This window comes from Aulostomus chinensis, chromosome 4 (genome assembly GCF_037954235.1).
Source record: "Aulostomus chinensis isolate RoL2024-O1b breed Wild chromosome 4, RoL_Achi_v1.0, whole genome shotgun sequence".
Classification (NCBI taxonomy): Eukaryota; Metazoa; Chordata; class Actinopteri; order Syngnathiformes; family Aulostomidae; genus Aulostomus; species Aulostomus chinensis.
Genome location: NC_141323.1, coordinates 11027829 through 11049167, shown reverse-complemented (window position 1 = coordinate 11049167; position 21339 = coordinate 11027829). Strand labels below are relative to the sequence as shown.

Here is a 21339-nt window from a genome sequence, read left to right as displayed (position 1 = left end):
TGATTTGTAACCTGAGAAAACTTTTGGACACTAGAATTTTTTTTTTTTTTGGCCACGTTTTCTTAAAACATTTTTAGGAGTATAAATTGTTACATTAACCATCTTACAATGTATACATTTCCTACTATATATGCTTTAGGATATTTGATAACCTCCCCAAAATGGCGTGGTATTAATTACCTGTACTGTAGTTATTTTATGTATAAATTTAGTACCGACACACTATGCCAGTTGGGAAAAATGTTCTTCTGTGTTAAAGATGACCGTTACACATCAGAACCCCCTTTTAAGGACTGGAACATTTGATTACAAAAAATAACCACATTTTATTATACACAAATCCAAAAGACAAGACCATGAAAACCTACAGGAAAAAAAATCAAACTAGTACAAATTAAACATTCAATAAAAACTGCTGAGTAAGTTACAGTAAGAAAACACCTGTAAACGAAAACCATGTAACTTCCCTCGCTACACGTTACATCACATTATCTGAGTTTTTTACATTCATAGAAATACATTTGTAACGTCTGTAACCAACCAACCAACGTTTTACGGAATACGACAGGAAAAAAACAAACAAACACAAACAGGACAATTCTAATGTGACTTCAGGTAAATTCAGTTTTTACATGAGGAAAACTTCATAAGAGGTACCAAAGACAGTTTACACCCTAATTTTCTTCATACCCTGTGAAGCTCTAAGTAAAATAAATTACATGCATTTGACAATAACGGGGTTGACATTGAAGCCTCTAGCTGGCTAATCATCTGTGCGTAAACTGTCCATTTTTCTTCAGCGTTTTTGTTACGTGGCCTTTGGGACATTGATGTATAGTCACGGTTAAAGGTTTTAGAGCTCGGCCAGTCCTCCAGTTTTTATTGAACTTTAAGCAGTGAGGTTCCACGGAATATGCTGTCTGGTTAAAACCTTAATAATCATGGTTCTCTTAGAGTTGTAAAACGAGTGTGAAATTTCAATAAAAGCCAGAGAAATCGAGGTCGTTTCTTTGTTAAAAGAAGTCGATCGTGACAATTCCTTTTTCACAGTACATCCGTTAAGTCATCGAGTTCTGAGGACAGCTGAGTTTAGCTGCAACATTCGTGGTTTAAGTGCTGCGAATGGGAAGTCGTTGGTCAGGTGGTCAGCGAGCTGCGACGCGAGCCATCCCCGGGTTGATGAAGGAGAAGTTTCTGAACATCGTCTGGTCAACGCTGTTGATGAGAGTCCGGTCGGCGCACGACAGCCGCGGTTTCTCGTTGATAAACTCTTTATCAAAATTACTGCAGTCACTCGGCGATGTCTGCAAGGATGAGAACAGAAAACCTTGAAACAGACAACATGAACTTTGATACTGTGTGTGTACAAAAGGCTCTGGTTGGTTGTGTGTGTTCTGCTGTCACGGTTGCCCGTTGCAGCACTGTGGCCACGTGTCTAAGCGAGTCCTTGTTGACGTGCAGTTGTGCAGTCACGCGTCTGTGGCGCGGTCAGGTTCTCGAGCATGGTGCACCCGCAGTTACCGTGGACACCAGAGTTACTGCTCTGTTCATTCTCTGTAGCACCAAATCCTTGTTCAGAAGTGTGCATCTGTGAAAGCGATGGGTGCTGGTGTCTGGTGTTAAATGTTACTCAGAAAGTACTGTGCAGTACGACTCCATATCGCCAGTTGTTACGTTAGCATGCTAAGCTAGTGGTAGCAGCCATGATCGCTAGCATGCGATTAGTGTCATTTTGCTAGTGGGCAGACTCCCCTCTGTAATACTGTCTTGCAGACCCCCGTTAGCTGTTTTTACTCTGCACGCCTACTGGGGGTCCATTGATGGGTTCACGATTTATTTGGTTGCTCTTTGTGAGACGATGCTGTGTTAGCAGGCAGCTTCTCATGTGCGTACCTTTAGGCATGTACGTATTATTTTGTTGCCATGTGCTCATTACTTATCCCTTCCCTTTGTTTCAGAACCACACACACACACACACACACACACACACACACACACACACACACACACACACACACACACACACACACACACACACACACACCTCTGTATGCCCATAATAAATGCAGTGAAGGTCCCAGTACCCATTCTCATGTTCACTGATCCCTGATATCAATACCTGTGGTCACATCCAGTCAGTATCTCATACCGGGCTTCCTTCCTGCCCTGGACACTCTGACCTAGAAGCGGCGTCCTGGCCGGCACTCGCGATTGGGTGTAGTGAGAATTATGACAGCCTTCCTACCCTCTCCACCTTCGTTCCATCCATCCATCCACCAACCCTCCCCCACAATGTGTTTATCATGTGAAGAAAATTCTGAAATATTCAAGTACTTCACATTCAAGACAAATATTGAATGTGGAGGAGGAGCGAGGTGGTCGAGAATCACACAAGCATTAACTGAAGAATTAATAGGATATTTATGATAAAAAAATCACATATCTGTCTAAGAGGATATAATGATGAAATTATGATGTTACGCCTTTATTCAACATATCAACTGGAGCAGGAGGTGTAATCATCACTACGTGGAACCCGTGTTTTTTTTAAAAACTGATGTTACTTCATCACAAAATGTTTTTTTTTGAGACAACAGATTATAGAATGTTCCTCATCCTCAGCATGATGCTATTAAACATTCTGTCCGCGTAAACATTTAGCCTTATGGAATCATTTCAAAGTACTAACATCCTCGAAATATTGTTTTTTTGTTGTTGTTGTTGTTGGATTGAAACATTTTCTTTGACATAATTGAAACTTGTAGGTAATAAAGTTGTTAGCTTCCATGCTAACTCGCTCCAGTTTAGCTTATTGTGATACATCTACATCGAGTGTGTTGCAAATGAGCTTGGGTAGGTTTTGTGTATCTGATATAGTGTGTAGCCTCACCAAAGTTGGCCTGAAGGGCGGCGTCACCTGCCGTTGTTCTAGGGCGTTCCAGTCGGTGCTGCTGAAGAAACTGTGCTGCCTGATGTTTCCCTTCATTCCCAGTCGCTCTTCAGGTTCTCGTACAAACAGCTGCAGTAAAAACACACAGGAGCCAAAGTATCACATTAACATCATACGTACAGATGAAACTTTTTATAGCTGTACCATTAGATTATAAGAAGTAATCTTTAAAAAGGTCAAAGGTTCTGACCTTGATCAGGATGTCTTTGGTGTCTTTGGTCAGCCATCGAGGGTAAATCGGATTGTCAGTGCGTATGGACTGAAAAAGTTCCTCTTCATCTCGGCCGTGGAACGGAGACTGACCGATCAACATCTCGTACAGCAGAACTCCAAAAGACCACCAGTCCACCGAGCTGTTGTACTTCTGACCCAGCAGGATCTGTCGCATAGACATACTGTAAAAACTGGAGTTCTGTGTGACTCAAATCATAAATTCATGGCAGATTTTTTAGTCGTACTTCAATAAGAAGAAGGACTGCAGAGTGGGACTGAATTAACATGATTTTCTTTCCTCCAGTATCGCTGAATGTCTTCTGTTGACACTGACTTGTGCTTTTTTAATCACATCTTGCTTCTTCCTATTATTATCTTTTATAAACCATGTATTGATAGTCACCTAAAACCTACTGAGCGAATCATGGCATTCCTCAGGGTTCGATTCCGGATCCTGTACTTTTTGAACTTCAACATTCAACAAGCATAATAATCCATCTTCACTTCCAACCTCTTTGCCTCAAACTCAAGAGTATGAACTCACTTTTAAAAAACAAAAATTTAGAATTAACCCATCGGTTCTTGTTATCAGCCATGAGCAGCAGGAAATTTTCAGTTATCCTTTTAAAAATGCATCCATACAATGGGTTGGTCATGGATCTGCATCTCGTCTGACTCCGTGTTTTGATTTACCCTGAAGTCTAGAGTGTTTTATAATCATGAGTATGGGGTTCCATTGTGAGATAAAGGTCACCTCAGGGGCGATGTAGTCAGGAGTTCCACAGAAGGTGGAGGTCCGTGATTCGACCTGCATGTTCTCCTTACACATGCCAAAGTCTGCGATCTTTATATGGCCTTCAGAGTCCAACAACACGTTATCCAGCTTCAGATCCCTATGAGGGACAGAAGAAAGGAATAATGTGTGTGTTTTTATGCTTTTATGTTCAAATGGTGCATCTCATCTGCACTGAAACTCCACCTGTAAATTATTCCTTTGGAGTGCAGAAACTGAAGACCGCAAATGATCTCAGCTGCATAGAAGCTGCAGGAGGAAGAGATAAAATGAATGAGTTAATAAATAAATGAATAGTCAACTTCACATTCCTTCCTGCTTGTTGAATCACTCCTCTGGTCCTCAATCTAACCAGAGAATAAGAATCGAAGAGTTCACCCCAGCCTGATCCGTGGTCACTTCTTATTTTCAGCATCATCAACTCTAAAAAAACGGCATGAAAAAGCCAGATAAAACAAAGAATACGCAACAGTTCATAAAGTTCCTTGTCTTGCTGTCATATAACTTATGTGGCTTCCATTGAAGCCCTCAAAAAAATGACTTCTCACAATGGGCATTAAATCAGCATCGCCAGGTAAATCTATATTTCACAGTAGATGGAGTTTATGTATGTAACAAACTCCCTACACCGCTCGCACATCACATACTGAGCATGCTCTAAGGGCAGAGACATCTACTTCCTGTTAGCCCTCAGTTAATATCAATATCAAATGTTATCAATCATTCCCCGAGAGCTGTGGGACGCTCCATCCATCTCTTCCATCGTTTTGCAGCAGCAACAGTAACAGCAGAGAAACCTCTGATATCGCCGAGTGTCGACAGCTGCAGTAACTGTTGCTGCCAGGGGATGGAGTCCTGCCACCACACGCAATCAGTCACAAACATATCGTGGACACATACGTGGATCTGGGCAGGTCAAACTTGTGGCAGTTCTGGATGTGGAACATGAGATCCCCTCCGTTCAGATACTCCATGACGAAGAACAGGTTCTCCTGGACACAGAGACCCAGCGAGGTCAGTGGAGGGTTCTTCTGTGAACACCTGATACGGAGGCAAGAGCGCATGCTCACCTTGGTCTGGAAGGTGCAGTAGAGGTGTGTGAGGAAAGGGTTGTCCCAGGCTAACGAGAGGACCCTCCTCTCCACCATGGTGCACTCCACGTCATCGTCCATCAGGACCACATCTTTCTTCAGAGCCTTCACCGCAAAAAACTGCCCGCTCTTTTTCAACTCTGCCAGAAACACCTGGACACACAGAAAGTCTTTCTCAACCATGCAATCTTCTGTGCTCTTTTTCCAAAATCTCTTTTCCAAGACGGAGCATGAAAGGGTTTACTAAAAGCAGAGACACAAGCACACAAACAAAAGAAGAAATTAGTACCCTACGACCAGGTTTGAGGGATTCAGCGGTGGGAGCATTCAAAGACTGAGAGCAGAATCTGCAGAGTCGATGGATTTTAAGCGGAAAGAGGACTTGGTCTGTTTTCGAGGAACCGCTGCCTCTGGACAGTTTTTCTTGGCTTTTCCAACGTCTACCACTTGATAGTGAGGCAAAAACATGTTGGAGGGGTTTTTTGGAGTTAGAAAGCTGCCATCATCTCGGTCTTTGTACTCCAGGATGACTTGTGCTGTGTCTCACTTCCTGTCTTCGCCGTAGTTCAGCTTCATGTGTGAAACGTTGTGGCGTGTTTCTCAGTAGCCCTCTGAGGTGTTCCTTCCAAGAACAGCGGCAAAAACCCATTGTGTCACTGACATTTAGCCTTTTGGTTCCTGGTCATAAAAACTCATCAGTCTTACAGTTACAAGACAGTCTAAATTTAACATCACTTGCAAAGTCCTTATTTCATTTCCTTAATTTAGGGTGACGCACATGAATCACCATTTCTGTAAATGTGCTAGCGTTAGCCAGCTGGCTAACTTTCAACTTTGGTCCTTTCGTTTGAGGTTCTTTCTGGTGAAAACCACAGTGATTTGACGCGGAACTTCAAAGTTTGTCAAACAAATCAAACTTTTGACAGAGGCGTGCTAACGCTTTCCATCCACTCCCATTCACTGAGCTAAGCTAACAAGCGCGAGTCTCAGCTCCAGAACAGAGGAGCGAAGGGAATTCCTCAACAAGTTAAAACTGTCAGATTCACAAAAAGATACAGAAAAAGTGCTGTTGTTCTTTTAAGCTGTTGAACCTTTCCAAAGCTGCCCTTCCCGAGCATCTTGTGCAGGATGAAGTCATCAACAGTAAACTTGGATTGGTAATCCTTCCTCGGAACAGCATACAGAGGCTCTTCCTTGGAGGTCTCAGCGATGGGCGTGTCCAGGTCTGTTGGCCCCTCCCATGAAACCCCCTGCAACTCTGCAGGAGGAGTCAGACTTTCATAAGGAAACAGGAAGCAAATCCATGATGTTATGAAACTGCAGACATGAAAGGAGGGAGTTAATGAGAGCACCTTTGCTCGCCGTTCCTGCCCCTGCTGGTAAAGCGGTCACGGACTCTGCTGGAGCTTGGACCGCCCCTGGCTGGTCGATGCCGATGGGACCCTCTCGACTAATGATGTCAGTTTCTCTGGTGCTTCTGGCCTAAAGGTTAAAGGACCAATCAGGCTTCATACAGATTTGGGGTGAAATGACACTGTTTGAAGAAGTTTCACATTTAAGTTCTAGAAAATATCACAATTTGAGGTAAAAAAAAAAAAAAAGGAACCGCACACTGGGAGTTTTTTCTGTTTGGAAGTTCCTCTGGTACAACACATTCAAGACAAATGCCCCTGAGTGCGGTTTGATCTGTCACTCATTTTGCTGGCTATTTTCAAGATAAAACATATACCTTTCTTTTAAAAAGAAAAGGGTGATTCCTTGGCATTCAAAACAGCATTGACGCCATGTTGTCAGATTTAAATTTGCCGTTGGACTACAGGAGATATTCATCATGATATTCAAAATGGAGAAGCTGCATGCTGGTGGTTGCTTCCTCATTAACGTGGCACGGATTAACGTGGACCAGCGAAGCACCAGAGTGAAGACATCTTCAGGGTGGAAGTATTTTCCACCAGGAGTACTTGTAGTAGTAGTAGTAGTAGTAGTACTTGTGGTAGTCCGACCTGCTGTTTGCTCTCAATGATGGCCAGAGCTTCGGCCATCAGCTTCTGGTTGACTCCACACAGGTTGGCTACTTTCTTCTGGCATTTGTGGTGAACATTCATGCTGCATTCTACGCAAAGAAAAGGTGACGTCAGTGGACTGAAACATGCAATAACAATAAAAATGATCAAAATAATATTTGAAAATGCAATTTTGTATCTATGATGGCTCCATTATCAACATGCTGCTGGTTATGCACTGCATGTTTTCACAGGTTACGATCCAGAGATCCAAGAGATGCTGAGCCTTGTGTGTGTGTGTGTGTGTGTGTGTGTGTGTGTGTGTGTGTGTGTGTGTGTGTGTGTGTGTGTGTGTGTGTGTGTGTGTGTGTTAGTACAGAGGACATTCTTTCTTTGTTTGGGGGGGTTTAGGGGGGGTTTACATGCTTCTACGCCAACCCCAGCTGTAGACACCGAGACGTAATATTTTTCTGTCACCTTCTTCAAATTTGTCACAAATGTCCACTAGAACTCAAGAAGGAACTGTTTGGGCAGCCAAAGGTCAAAGGGTAAGGATTATCAAAATAAGATAATGGACGGTAATGAAATTAATGTGAGTTTCGAACTGTTAGCAGTCTTTTTTGGGGGGTGGGGGTAGAATCAACAACTTTGGTTGAGACACAAATTGTATTCCTGCGTAAATCTGAACGTTGCGATGGACTTGTATGTGAAAGTGCTGGCTGCAGTGAGTGAGAGATGTCTCACCCTCACATTTGAGCCCCTGCTTGACCAGCCCCCACAGGAGGGTCCCGCAGTGCTCACAGAAGGTGGGACCTTTGTAGTTGTAGACCTTGAACCTGTGGGGCATGTCGATCTTGAAGCGTTCCTTGTGGATCTGCGAGAAACCAAAACCAAAACAAAAGAACACTCTTCAATAAAGGAGGAAATCAGGACCAACAGCAGTACTAGTACCTCCTCTGTACAGCAGGTGGCAGGTGTGTACTTCTACTGTGTACCACAACATAAGCTTTAACGTTGGTTTCATTAAACTCAGAGGAAGAGGAAGTGAATAAGAGCGAGAAGATAAAAATGGATAATGGCACACAAATGTTTGATATGAGGTGGTGGAAGCTGAGCAGTATTTTTACTCAAGTATTGTAGCTAAAGAAAAATGTCAAGATACTTTACTGGAGTATTTATATTTCAGGGGACTCTGTGCTCCAACTCCACAAGTTGAACACTTCTGTAGTGTCAGCCGCATGGTTCGAAAACTTCCACACGTTTTCCAGCCACCTCAGATTTAAACGAGCCGCGTGAGAAAAATGAGAAAGAAAAAGAGAAAAGTCCTCCTGGGACCAACCCTCACCATCGTTTCTTTGCTGTTCACGGCCGAGCCGGTGCATTTGGCGATGACTTTGTCGATGCATTTTTTGTGGATGGCTGCGTTACACTCTACAAGACACACGGAGGATAACGGATGCGAAACAGTAACCTTCAAAGTTGAATCAGAGGAAAGTCATGTGACACTCACGTCTGCACTGGTAGCCCTGCTTGTTCAGACCCCTGCGGTGGAGAGAAACAGGTGAAATGACCCGTAATGACTGTTTGGTGACTGGAACATGGTGGCGGCGTACCAGACGAACTCTTTGCAGACGGAGCAGAAGGTGGGCTGAGGGAAGAACGTGGCGCTGAACTCGTGGCATTTGACCACATGAACTTTGGCCTGTTTGATGGCTCCACGCCGCTGGTGGAGAGCGAACAGACCCTCTCGCTCCCGCTCGGACTCAGAGTCTCCCTCGGTTTGACCTGTGGAGTCTGACGCACAAAATGATGCAAAATGCTGATGAGCAAAACTTTGAATGCCCCACCCCCTGGAAGCTGGTTTGGACTTCTTGGTATTTCAGCTCTCAGCACCGACGGAGTGAGAAGTTTGAGTGTGACGCCATTCATGATCTTTAAACAGGCAGGAGATTCTTTGCAGACACACTTAAGTTCCAATTATGTTGATGAGCTTTGCACCTCTGAACTCAAGCGCATCACCCCGCCAACGCCCCGCAATCTTCGGTGACCCAACAACACCCAGCTGGGATTCAAACCCAGAACCTCTCGGACCCTCAGTGAAAGACTAGAGGGCAGTCGGGGAACATCAACCTCCACTCGGGCGACACTCAGACAAACCCAACGTGCACGTGAGGCGATAAAGTGGGAAAATTCCAAAGGTCAAGGTCACCTCAAGTGGACGTGATGTCTCAGGGATGCGTTTAGGGAATTCTTTCAACGATAGAACAAACCGCCACTGGGACTCGAGGATGGCTCCCTTTAAGAAATGCTGGTTGTCAAAGGTCATTGTGACAAGCACCCGATTGGAGGGAATAAAAACCAGACTTGAACTGCAGTGAATCTGCATTTATAACAGAGCCTCAAGCACCGCTGACTAACTGAGACAGGCTCGCATTCAGTCAGAGCAGATTAACTCAACCTGGCACATTTAGGAGGGCTGTTGACGTTTCACACGTGTGTATGTGTGTGTGTGTGTGCGCGCGCGCGCCTGTGCGATTTAAGGAGGAAGTTTCAAAGTGTGCCCGTTGCTGTGCCACCTGTTGTTCCGAGCAGCTATTTCCTATTTGATGGATCTATTTATAAATCCTGAGAGTCAGTTGTTGATGTCAGGAAAGCAGCAGGGTGAAGGTTGCAACAAAGAGCCGTGGTACTGTGCGGACCAGCGAGAGGCCGAAGGTCAAACCTTCCCTTTTTTATTTTGAGAACGTTAATAAGGCTCAGAGGATCATGGCTCATTAAAACAAACAAGGCTGCCAATATTACAGGCGTCTGAAGCCAAAAACTGATCGTGGAAGCCACTTCGTAATCATATTCATCGTCTCTCTGAGGTGGATTTTCAACCAACAAGATAAACACAGGTTGCAGTTAAATGATCCGCTTGTTCATTAAACCCTCAGCTGAAGAGAGCAAACCAGCTCCTGGAGATGCACAAATGTGGAAAAGGAGAGGAGCCAAAACGCATCGCCAACTAGAAAGTATGAAAGAGGACATAAGTCAACCAAACCCGGCGTAAAAAAATGCAGTTTTTCATGACCCTAAACATATCTGACCCAGAACAGAAGGGTCTCTGGCTGGGTCATGCTGGCTGGCTATCGTCAGAGAATGACACTCCTCAGAGCAGGTGATGGTGCAGATGGGTTCACCTCCAACTCACCACTTTTCTCCAGATAATATCTGGCCTCCATCAGCAGGCGGCCCTGTGGCTTCAGGTCCAGCTGAGGCAGGGAAACACAGGAGAAAAATTTCAGGGTAGAAGTTGGGGGGGGGGGGGTCAAACAATAAGAGCCGCATTCAGCTGAGGATTCTGAGTGCAGCTCGAACACCGTGACTCTTTGAAGGTTCGTGTTCAGAGACACGGACATGAAACTCCTCTTTTCTGGTTCATTCTGTGGCCGCATTCTTCCTGAGGCTCAGAAATGAGGACAGGTTTGTTTCTGAATGAATTCAAACATTTGGTTTTCTAACCTAAAAGTCCATCTGGGCGTCGCTCGCCACCAACAGACAGCTGCACCAACTCACTAACCCAGATCTCCAGCTTGCCGTTCTCCTTCTTGCAGCGAGTCGCCAGCGAGTCCAGCGCCACCGTGGCCTCGGACTTCAGCTCGGCCGTCCGGTCCTTCACCATGACGTGCATGATGCGACCGCGGTGGACGTGGGCGTCAAACGTGCTGCTCCACGGCGGGTACATTGTGGGCTTCTTCTGCTTGTAGACCTGGCCTTTCTCTGCAGAGAGAAACAAGCCAGACGGGTGAGCGTAGGGACACGCGCGCATTAAATATTCAGGACAAAAACTGGGTTCTGCTCTCATGCGGTGTATTTATTTCTCACCAGCAGAAACAAAAATACCAGAGGCAAGAAAAGAAAAAAAGAGTCTCATCATTGGCGTTGACGTTTCCTCTGCAACAAACAGGAACTCGGATGAAACGAGAGCTCTCTCACGTCAGTACCTAGGAAAGTGGTGCATCAGCACATTTGACGTCTTCTTCTCAGAAAAGTGACGCGCGCTCGTTGAGACAAATTCAATATCTGAATTTATTCCTGACAAGTTTGGTCCGACATGTTTCAAAAACTGCAGCTCTGTAGGTTTATGGCCCTTAAAAACAAACAGTGTCCGGTCCTGAATTATTTCTGCTTGTAAACTGTCGTGAGTCGAGAGTTTTGTTGTTTGCTTTTATTTCTAACAACTGGAGAAGTGAAGAACATTTCAGCTTCGAATGCTTCCTGCTACCAACCAGCCAGGCGCTTCAGTCCAGTCCCCACACATCAGGTCGTGCCTGCAAATTTGAAATAATCGTGATTGGTTTCTGTTATTTGGGCTTTTTTCAAACATACAGCTGTAGGGGGCGCTGGGGAGCCCTCAGTTAAAAGTTCCAGCTGATGTTTGGAGCTCATTTTGCGACAATAACGGAACATAACGACAGAACAAAAAGTTGCTTGAGGTCATTTTACGCTGGTGGAACGACACCCTGTCCAGCAGTGAATTACAGCTGAAGATGAGGAAGTGCAGCTCACAACAAAACCGTGTTGTTAAACTCCCAGGTTCAGGAGAGAGGACATCAGTTGACTCGTTCTGTCGCCAGCTGATAGCAGATGTCAACATCTGCCCTAATATCTGCTGGAGTCTATTAATATGTTGGTGGGATGACAACATCTGGACAGCGAGGAGGGTTTCCTGCCAGCGGTGGCAAGTGACACCAGGATTTAATCTGGATAAATATGGTGAATGTGCGGCGTGTCACTGACGGGGGATCCGACGCTGAGGCGCAGCTGAAATCCGTCGAGTGTCTGAGTGACATCCGCCGTGAGTTGCAGGATGTTAAATATAACACGTGATTTCTGATCACATCACACGCCAAGAGAACAAAACCACTCCCTGCCTTCATAATTGACATCTGCTCATTTTTCCGTGTAATAATATCCCACGTATCCACTTGCATAACCGCCACAATAAAACCCAGTAAGCTTCCTCCTCCCTGAGCGAGCTTCACCGCCGGCTCGTCATCTGTCAGTCCAGCGGCGCTGCCAGCTGCCGTCCGGCCGATTAAAGCACCCGGAGAGGAGAACGTGTCCGGTTCTCCCAGACACACAAACGCTGCTCCAGACTGCGTCTTTGGAGACGTTTCCTGGCTGCAGAATGAGGAGCGACAGCATGTCACTTCCTGCGTTCTATGAAAAAGCAGCGACGTGGCATTTCGACGACTGCTTTCCTTCTTTGTTTTGTTCTGGAGGCATTTATGATCATGACGTTTCTGATGAGACCGTGACAACATCCACACACGTAACAAATGACTCAGTAGTCCACCATCACGGTGGTTTTTGTCCTGATTCCAGAAACTATTCCCACAAAGCTGCGTACACGGTGAAGGAAAATAAAGATTCCATTCACAATCCGGGAGACAAAAGGCAGAACCAAAGTTTGCTGCTTTGGTTTCTTCTAAACGACAACACATTGGGAGTCTTTACCGTCCCAGTTTCTACAGATGTGCATTAATGAGAGAGAAGAAAGCGACGATGAATGTGATTCCACTGCTTTGACCTGTTAAATCAGCGCTGAGGTTTGTCATTTCAGGAACTCTGATGACTTCTATGGCTTTTGAAACCTGAACAACATCAACTTCAAAATGCTAAACACAGAAAAAAAGGATAAACCACAACCAAATAAGCCGTTTACATGACGTGACTAAAAATAATAATACATTTTATTTATAAGGCGCCTTTCAAGGCACTCAAGGTCGCCGTACAAATAGAGCCGTGTTGCAGGGAAGTGCTGCACTCGTCGTCACTGCATGGTTCAAGTCAAACGTTTTCCAGTGTAAAAGCAAGCAAACCTCACTTTGTTGATAAAAGCTAGACAGTTTTCAAGCCACATTTGAGCTCCGAGGCCTTGACTCAGCAAGATGCGTGTGACAAGAGGAAGTTTAAAAGCAGGAGTTGACGCGCTGACAACAGAGCAGCTGTCAGTGACACGGGAGGGAGGGAAAACTCTACATTCACGCCGCTCGGACAGAAAAAGGAAACTGCAAAGTGTTTACAGTCATTTTAGACGACTGAATGTGGTGTTTCTGGAGGTGCGGTCGGTTACCAGGTAATCAGACTGAGACGTCATTTCAGAGGTGGAACACATGACCTGTTTGCTGTTTTGAACCGTTTAACTCCTCAGTGGCAACAGAAACATTCGCCTCTTACAAATAAGTTTCCAGTTTCAGTGGCAGCCGGTTGGAGCGGTTCAGCGTCGGCTCAGAAACATTTACTCCAGCTGCAGCGTGAACGGGTCGCACCCCGTGAAAGCGATCCAAAGATGTAATTTTCACTAAAATATCTGAACTAAATATGAGGGGCAATAAAATGTCACACTGAGAGGCGAGTCCTCCGTCTCCAGTCGGGCACTAATATCTGGGGCTGATGAGGAATCCTGAGGTCACACAAAAACAGAAATTTGCTGTGTATGAAAAATAGAAATGATGGATTTTGCGCTAAAATATTGATATGAAATATGAATCACTCAGCAGAGCTAACAAATACAGAAAGAAACCAACAAATTAAAAAAAAAAGGGCCCTGAAGGACTTCGGAGAGGACTTCAAACATGGAGAACCACACTGAAGAGCTTTTCCTCTGCAGGTGAAACCAGCCAGGAGGAGCAAAGACGTCTGATGGGGGCTGCAGACGCGGGAGGTGCAAGAGACTCTCACCCTCAGCTTTCGATTTCACAAACTCATGATGAGGAGGAGGCAGCAAGTTGTGATCGTTAACCCCCGAAGCGTGACAGCTCATGGCAGCGCCAGCTAACACCATCGTCCCACTTGAATCTTGTTCCAGCGAACTCAGGTTTAAAGAGGTGAACCCAAATCCATTCCACGACATCGTGCATGCACTGAGTCAGCGAACAGTGATGGACGCTCCTCCACAGAGGCGTTGTTCCCGTTCCCTGGCAGTCCTGTGGTTTACAGTAAAGGAAAAGACTCATCGTCTGTTTTTAGCTCCGTCCTGCACTCATCCTCAGCCGTGGTTAAACATAGCCAGATGCAGAGCTGAGATATCTGCTGTGAGTACATGATCATGCTGAGAAGTCAGCCACACTGGTGACGCTTGGCGGGAATCAACAACCGCGATTAAGACCTTACAAACCCACACAGCGGCTCCACAGTCCTGCTGCCGGGTGTAGGCTCTGACCTGAGACCGAGGCTGGATGATTCCGTCCGCTTGTCGGATCCGTTGGTTGACTTTGGTGTGTTTCTATGATTTCCTGACTCCTACGTGTTTCCTGCTGGGCTGAGAGCAGACTGGACGCCACAGTGACTCACTATCACCTCTCAAGCTACAAAGCAGCATGAAGGACGGCCATGAACGCGACAGCGAGTCACTGGAGTTCTCCGATTATATTTTGTAACTAACTGTAAGATTCTAGCCCAGATTTCAGCTTGCGGGGGAGGACGGAGGGACATGAGGACCAAACGCTGCCAAATCAGCTGATTCTGACCAACTGTCAGTGACAGCAGAGTCACAAACGTCAGAGATTTGGTTCAACAATCCTCTTCCACCAATAACGCACCTCCAAGGCAACAGCCGGGCGACAAATTAAAGGAAAAATCTGTCTTGATACACCAGATCTCGACCCAGTTAGGCGTCGGCGCTGTCCGCCACCTCTTCAATAGAATCTTAGTGCAAACGCTGAAGCTGTTCTAGTGGTTCTGCTCAGTTTAGGTTCCATTAGCCCGTCACTCACCTGTGTCGACGGCCTCCTTCATGTGGACAGCACAGTAGGGGTTCAGCACCTCTTCATGGTAGGCCAGACCCGGGTCGATCTCGAAGTTTGAGAAGCCAATCCGCAGGAACGGCGACATTTTACTCTCCGTGTTCGGTGCAAATCAAAAACCCTGAGATGACGCCTCTTGGAGGCTTCGACGTCAACCGCCTTTCCTCCACGAGTCGAGCGCCCTTTTCCCTCCAGAGGAAGGATGGGCTGGTGGCATGAGAAGAAGAGGGGGAGGAGGTGGTGGTTTGCCCTTTAAACAGCCTGAGGGAGGAAGAGAGGGAGTGTAGAAAGAGAGACATGTCATCATGAGTGAGAGAGAGCGGCTGTGCTAAAGCACCTGCTGACGGTCACAGCCGGGTTTAGAACTGGATCAACAAGTCTGTGTTTGAGGAGCCAGCTGGTGCTTGAACAGAACCCCCAAAATAAGAGACAATGAAATACCTGCAGGTTGACACCAGCTGGCAGGAGCGCCCCGTCAAAATAAAACAAGGCGAAGAAAAACTCTTCTGCTGCAGCTCGTTTCATTTCAGTCTTGGGCGGATGTGATATTTGAGGACTGCAGGGGAGACGTGTGTGTGTGTGTGTGTGTGTGAGTGTGTGTGTGTGGGAGGTGACTATTAATAGAAGCGAAATCCTAAACGTAGATCATGTAGGAGTAAATGACCGCTGGTGCCTGATCCCACCACGCTCACCCTCAAGGGTCACACCCAGGCAGCCCTCGCCCGCCTTCCTGGAGACCCCGACTCTCCGCTGTCATGAGATCAGCGACTCATCGGAAACAGTGTCTGATCTTGCTGTTGCCTGAGAGGGGAAGCAGCATTCTGATGGCTGCGGAAAGATTCTGTGGTATCCAAAAGTAGAGGGATACCTGAAGAGAATGTTCCCATTCTATCGAGCTGCTGGCTCACTTTGAGTTTACTGAAGAATTTTAAGGCCAAGCGAGACATTTTTTGACAGGCTTTTTTTTTATTATTCAATTAAAAAGAAATTGTTGAAATTTGACAATGATTGATTCCCATAGCTCTCATAAGTTTAACTTTTTCTCAGAATCGTGGCATTCGCCTCGGAATACCTCTGTCTGATTTGCGACTGTCAGAATGAAGTCGAAAATTCTTGCGATAAAACCAGATTGTTGAGTTTAAAGTCGGAATTCAGTTAAATATTTTCTGTTTTTACAAAAACCAAAATCCCAACGACAACGTGAATGATTCCGGTCACTGTCCTCTTCCATCAGACTGAAAGGCCATATTCTACTGACAGTTACATATTTGATACGTTTTGCATTGCAGCTGTTGAGATGTTGTTATTTTGTCATTCAGCTTTAGGGGTTAAATGGCTGTCACTTTAAAGACAATACCTCAACGAAGCCTGGACATCTTGAAGGAATTTCTTCAAATTTGTCACCGACGTAGGACCGAGAAGAATTAGGTTGTCAAAGGTCAAAGGTCAAGATCAGGACCGCCTCCCGTCAGGAGGGCATACTACAAAAACACAACGTGCTGCTTCTCGCCAGAAATATTTTGGAATCCTCTCCAGTCCTGACGGAGCTCACGCTACCGCAGCAGCTGCGCTAGCCTCTACCGGAGCCGCCTTTGTTCATTTTTTAGCAAACTAAGCCCCGCCCCTTTCTCCACCAGGGTGGTTCCCGCCACCAAAAGTGAAACCTGAGATTACCATTGTGTGAAGATCAATCACCACGTACCAATATTCCCCCATTTCATCTCTTAATCTCATCATCAGCATATAAATGTGCACGTGTGGGCGCGCTGATAATAATCCAGACACGATGAGCCCTTTACCCTGCAGAGCTGCAGCTTCGTGCGCTGCAAAGCCTGCTGCAGGACTACAACTTCCTGTCCCCGCCTTACATCGATGTAACCGCATTTCCTCTCTCTCTCTCTCTCTCTCCCTGAGCATTCTTAATTTTCCTTTAGAAGCTTCAGAGGTGGGAGCCTCACACAAGAGGCTGCAAACACCATCGAACACCAAACACGGCCACACTGAACTTTATAACAAAAACAAAAGACGACAAATTAAAGGAGCGACGTTAGAAGCCGGTGAAACGAAATAAACCCAGGCGTGTTTCTGTCCCTCTGCTGGGTAAAAACCTGTCGGATTCAGTTCAGAATCTGATTTATGGTCACTTCCACAATTCGTGGTAGCAAAGCACGGCTGGACGCGGGTCAGCGGGGACGTCACACCTCATTGAAGACAACATCAGAGACGCTGAGTTAGCAGACAGAACGCTGTGATGAGGGGAAGTTCCGAAGGAGTGCTGCTGGCCAACTGATGTCACGGGCCACGGCGTGCACGCACGTTCTCAACGTGACGCGTTCGTTCAAATGAATGAAAGCAAAATTCTATCAATAAAACAGAGCAAAAAGGAAAAGGAAAATATTTTAAAAACGATTCAAATTAAACTAAAATTCTAAAGAAAAAAACAGAAAAAAGTTAAAGTAAAAACTGTAAAATCAAGATAAAATGTGATAATAGCATGAAATTAAGGCCTACTTTATCCCTCCATTAGCAAAAATAAGTAACTGATAGGGAAAAAAGAAACAAAAAACAGTAAAAGCACCACAACTCATCAATCCTCCCCCTGAGAGTCTCACCATCAGGGGCTCTGTGAGCCTCCAGCTGATCGCCGCGTTCGTACGTGACGCCGACGTGGCTGACTAGCCTGTTTAAACCACCTACCTGAGTACTTCCCATCTGTTACTAGTACCAGTAACCGCAGCGGGAGGTGCTCTGTGTGGCAGTAACACCCTGATGCACTTGAACACAACACACTGGTGACTTGTTGGACTGGTGTCAGCGGTGAAGGTGCAGGCTTCCCTTCTGTTTGTGGAAACTGACGCAGACTCATTTTATTTTCAGTTGGGCTCAAACTGCTGTAAACACACCCACACACACACACCCACACACACACACTGGGTCACCTGGGACAAGTTCACCTGAGGTCGGTGAAAAACCTCCTCAGTTTGGTTCAACCACAGGATTGTTTGCTGCAGTCCCAACCCTTCGTTTGATGTCCACTCGCCGCTTGTTTTCTTTTGTCCCATTTGACCGCAGTTCTTCTGTTCTTCTCTTAATCTATTGCTTTTAATCTGCAGAACCTCGAGGCTCTTTGTGTTTTACTCCTGATGCGTTTCTGCGCTCTTAATCTCTTAATTCTGATGTATGTTTATGCTTTTAATCTCTTATCTTTTCATGTCTCCACGCTCTCAGTCGCGTCGTTAATCTCTCATTTGGAAGTGCATCTCTGCCTTTCATCTCTGGCTTTTTAATGTGTTTCTCCTCTCCTGTAAACTCTGAGCGGCCTCTCGTTCCGGATCAGGCTCAGGCACGAACCCGCCGTGACCTGATGTCGTATGTAATCTAACATGACGCTAAACCGCATCTTGAATAACACTGAAAAGAAAAGATGTTGTACAACTTGGCGGTGATGTAATGACAAGTGTCAGGCAGCGGTGATGGAATTATAATGGGATTATATTCTGTATGCCGTCTTTCTTAAGCGAACACTCGCTGTAAGTGGATTTAAACGGGTCGAACACAGGGTCATTGTTAGGTTTGGAAACCTTTGAAGGTTATTTTGAACTAAAAAGCAGCAGAAATGCTAATTCAGCAGCTAATGGAGAGGTTTTCACACCCAGGGGGAAATAAAAGAGGAGGATGGGTCACATGACTGGCGTTTCCACCACCCGCGGGAGCACAAATGCCACCCGACCATCCACAAACACACACATGAAAGACCAGGAAGGTCAGGTCCCCGTGTGCCAACGCCAGAGACATTTCACCAGCTTTCATGAGGTCAACCGAGACCCCCACCTGGCCTCCCCTGCCCCACCCCGGACCCTCTGTTCCAAATGCCATCAAAGCTCAGCAGCGTTTTTGAAGAATCTAGGAGAGGGCGGCGGCAGCGGCTATTGACCGGAGGCCGACATGCGTGACAGACGCCTTTGACCCTGACATGAGCCCAGGTGCTCCGAAAGTGGAACCTTGTTCACAACCCGGCAGATGCTTGACTCTCCGCCGCCTGCAGCCACGCCGCCTGCAGCCACGCCGCCTGCTGCCACGACGAGGAAAGAAGAGATTTCTACGTCGTCTCCCTCATCCAACAGGGTTGTTTTGGTTTTTTTGTAAATGAACAAACAAAGGAAATGAAACAAAATCTTCTTTTCCTTTTTCCACCTCTGGATTTCGTCCATTTTTTTCTTCTTTGGACTCACGTTGTTGCTGCAGCCAAAGACAAACCTGACAGTCCCGCAGGATTGTGGGTAAAATCACACACGCGACGAGCATCAGTGGCTCCAGGCGCGTTGTCAGACCAGAGCGTTGGTATGATATCATCTGATCTATGACAGTGACATTACTGAAACCACAGACACCCCCCCCCCCCCACTGTAAACAACAAAAGAACCTTGAATGGCCGTTTGCAGCCCAGCAAAGGGCCCAGCCCCCCTACCCCCACCTCCACCCCCAGGGTGCAGCCACCCTGAGTCCATGCAGTAAAACTGGGTTTTCATTACCATGTGTGATCTCGTAGGCGACAACTGAACAAAAACACAGGGTCCATGTACAGAATGACGCTTGATCCCACTAAAACACTCAGAACTCGCTTCACGGTCCTTCTTCTCAAGTGAATTGTGACGCACAAAGAAGTACTTGTCTTACAGTTAAGTCTTAATCAATGCTTTAAACACACCTGAGGCGTCCAGGTGTACAAGTTCTTCGTGCGTTCGACGTAAATCCTGCGTTCAGTAACATTCAAGTCATGACATCACTCGTCAAATTCGGTTGCATCCATCCTTTCATTTCGTACTCGTTAAGTAGGTTTAGCGTATTATTTTGGATGCAGTACTAGTATTGGAGTATTTGGTTATTTTGGAGTTCACTCTGTCACTCAGTTCCTGGTCCTCCTCAGGATGCTCAGGACGGCCTGGATTCTTGTTTTACACTTCAGCGCCAAGAGTCACGACTTGTAACCCCAACACGAGAGACGCTTTAATACAAAAAAGGAAAATTATTGGAACCTCTAGTGACTCACGTCAAGGATTCACACACACACACACACACACACACACACACACACACACACACACACACACACACACACACACACACACACACACACGTTTAACAGTTTCAGAGCTATTACAGTTCTCCACGGTGTGTTTATTCAACAACTTCTGAACGAGCCTGAAGGCAGCGGTGCTGAAGGCGACGGCAGGTGGACTCACCTGGAGGAGACGGGAGACCCTCAGTGCCCGCAGACAGGAGCCGATCTCAGCCGGAGACTGCGACGGACCGCAGGAGCCTACTTTAACTGTTACAGCGAGGCGTTCATGACAGTCGGATTTTCAACTATCCTGAGAGAAGGAGGCACATAACTGGCGCGTTAGTGCTGAACTGACATGTTTACTGAAGTAATCGTGTACAAGCTTAGTCCAGTCAATGAGTAGTTTAATCAAAATATGACTGGGTAAAAGTATTTGATGTAAGAAAAAAAATAAGTTCCATGGAGATAAATGGAGATTTTCACGTGTTCTCAAGTGTTGGTACAATGACAGGTTTCACATCAGGAGACAAAAGTAGAGGCGACAGAACAAAAAAACAGCCAAAAGAAAGTTTAACACTGTTGTACATTTACTCAGTCACGCCTGAAATCGTTCAAACCTGACTTCAAGTGACTTTTATTCACCCAGCAAGTTTTTTCTTGATTGGAAACGAGACAGGCGTCTCCCAGGGGACAGTAAGACGACGTGCAAGAGGCGTCATTGTGGAAAAAAAAATTCTCAGCTTTTATTGACATTTGAACAAACAGCGGCATGTCCAAAATTATTCAGAGACTTCTCAATAATCAATAGAGACGCCTTTATTGGCCGTTCGAGCCGTCAAACGCTTCCTGTAATTGCGTGTCTCCACTGGTATTTTTTCCCATTCATCTCTAGCGATGAGCTCCGGCTCTTGCAGGTTGGAGGGCCTCCTCGCCATCACCCTGACCTTCAGCTCCCTCCACAGATTCCAGTCAGTCAGGACTCTGGCTGGGCCGCTGCAAAACCTTCATATTCTTGCCCGCTAACCATTTCTGCACCACTTCTTCTGTTTTTTGCGTGGTGGTGGTGCTGAAATGTCCACTGGCGCCCGAGGCCGAGTTTGTCTGCAGACACCTGGATGTTGTTGTTGAGAATCTTGATGTACTGCTCATTTTTCATGGTCAAGCTTTAGGTTCCCACCGCCATGTTTGACAGTGGGGACGTGTCCTTCGGGTTGAAGGCGCCTCCTTTTTTACGCCAAATGAAGGACGTATCATGGCAGCCAAACAAGTCCATTTTTGCTTCATCCGACCGTACAACAGAAGACCAGAAGTCTTCTTCTTTGTCCAGATGAGCTTTTGCAAAGGCCAAGCGGGCTTTTGTGTGCCTCCTCTGGAGAAGTGGCGTCCTCCTCAGTCTGCGTCCGTGGAACCCAGCGGTGCGAAGCGTCCCCGTTG

General features: G+C 46.1%; 1 protein-coding gene across 3 annotated transcripts; it reads right to left on the bottom strand.

Annotated features, from left to right (window-relative positions):
* Positions 1-20217, bottom strand: prkcq (protein kinase C, theta). Of its 3 annotated transcripts, none has more exons than XM_086201739.1 (19): positions 20087-20217; positions 14814-15104; positions 13780-14024; positions 10613-10812; positions 10244-10304; positions 8664-8844; positions 8561-8592; positions 8396-8481; positions 7795-7924; positions 7051-7160; positions 6400-6529; positions 6139-6305; positions 5027-5200; positions 4857-4948; positions 4143-4205; positions 3918-4056; positions 3141-3329; positions 2891-3019; positions 1-1304 (listed from the first exon to the last, which is right to left on the bottom strand). In XM_086201739.1, exons 3-19 carry the CDS (start codon positions 13949-13951, stop codon positions 1146-1148), a joined length of 2214 nt encoding a protein of 737 aa, XP_086057865.1. In that variant the 5' UTR covers positions 13952-14024; positions 14814-15104; positions 20087-20217; the 3' UTR covers positions 1-1145. The 3 variants fall into 3 exon arrangements, with proteins under 3 accessions (XP_086057865.1, XP_086057866.1, XP_086057867.1); XM_086201740.1 differs by lacking the exon at positions 20087-20217 and adding an exon at positions 16201-16415; XM_086201741.1 differs by lacking the exon at positions 13780-14024 and having other exon boundaries at positions 2-1304.
* Positions 20218-21339: the final 1122 nt, after the last annotated feature.

What these genes read in the sequence shown, in the direction of transcription:
- prkcq (XM_086201739.1), bottom strand. Translation starts at nt 13,951, where the DNA reads ATGTCGTGGAATGGATTTGGGTTCACCTCTTTAAACCTGAGTTCGCTG. An exon ending in ATATTATCTGGAGAAAAGTG is followed by an intron (nt 8,845 to 10,243) that starts GTGAGTTGGAGG and finishes TTTGTGCGTCAG; the next exon opens with ACTCCACAGGTCAAACCGAG. An exon ending in GCAGGGGCTCAAATGTGAGG is followed by an intron (nt 7,161 to 7,794) that starts GTGAGACATCTC and finishes TTCTTTGCGTAG; the next exon opens with AATGCAGCATGAATGTTCAC.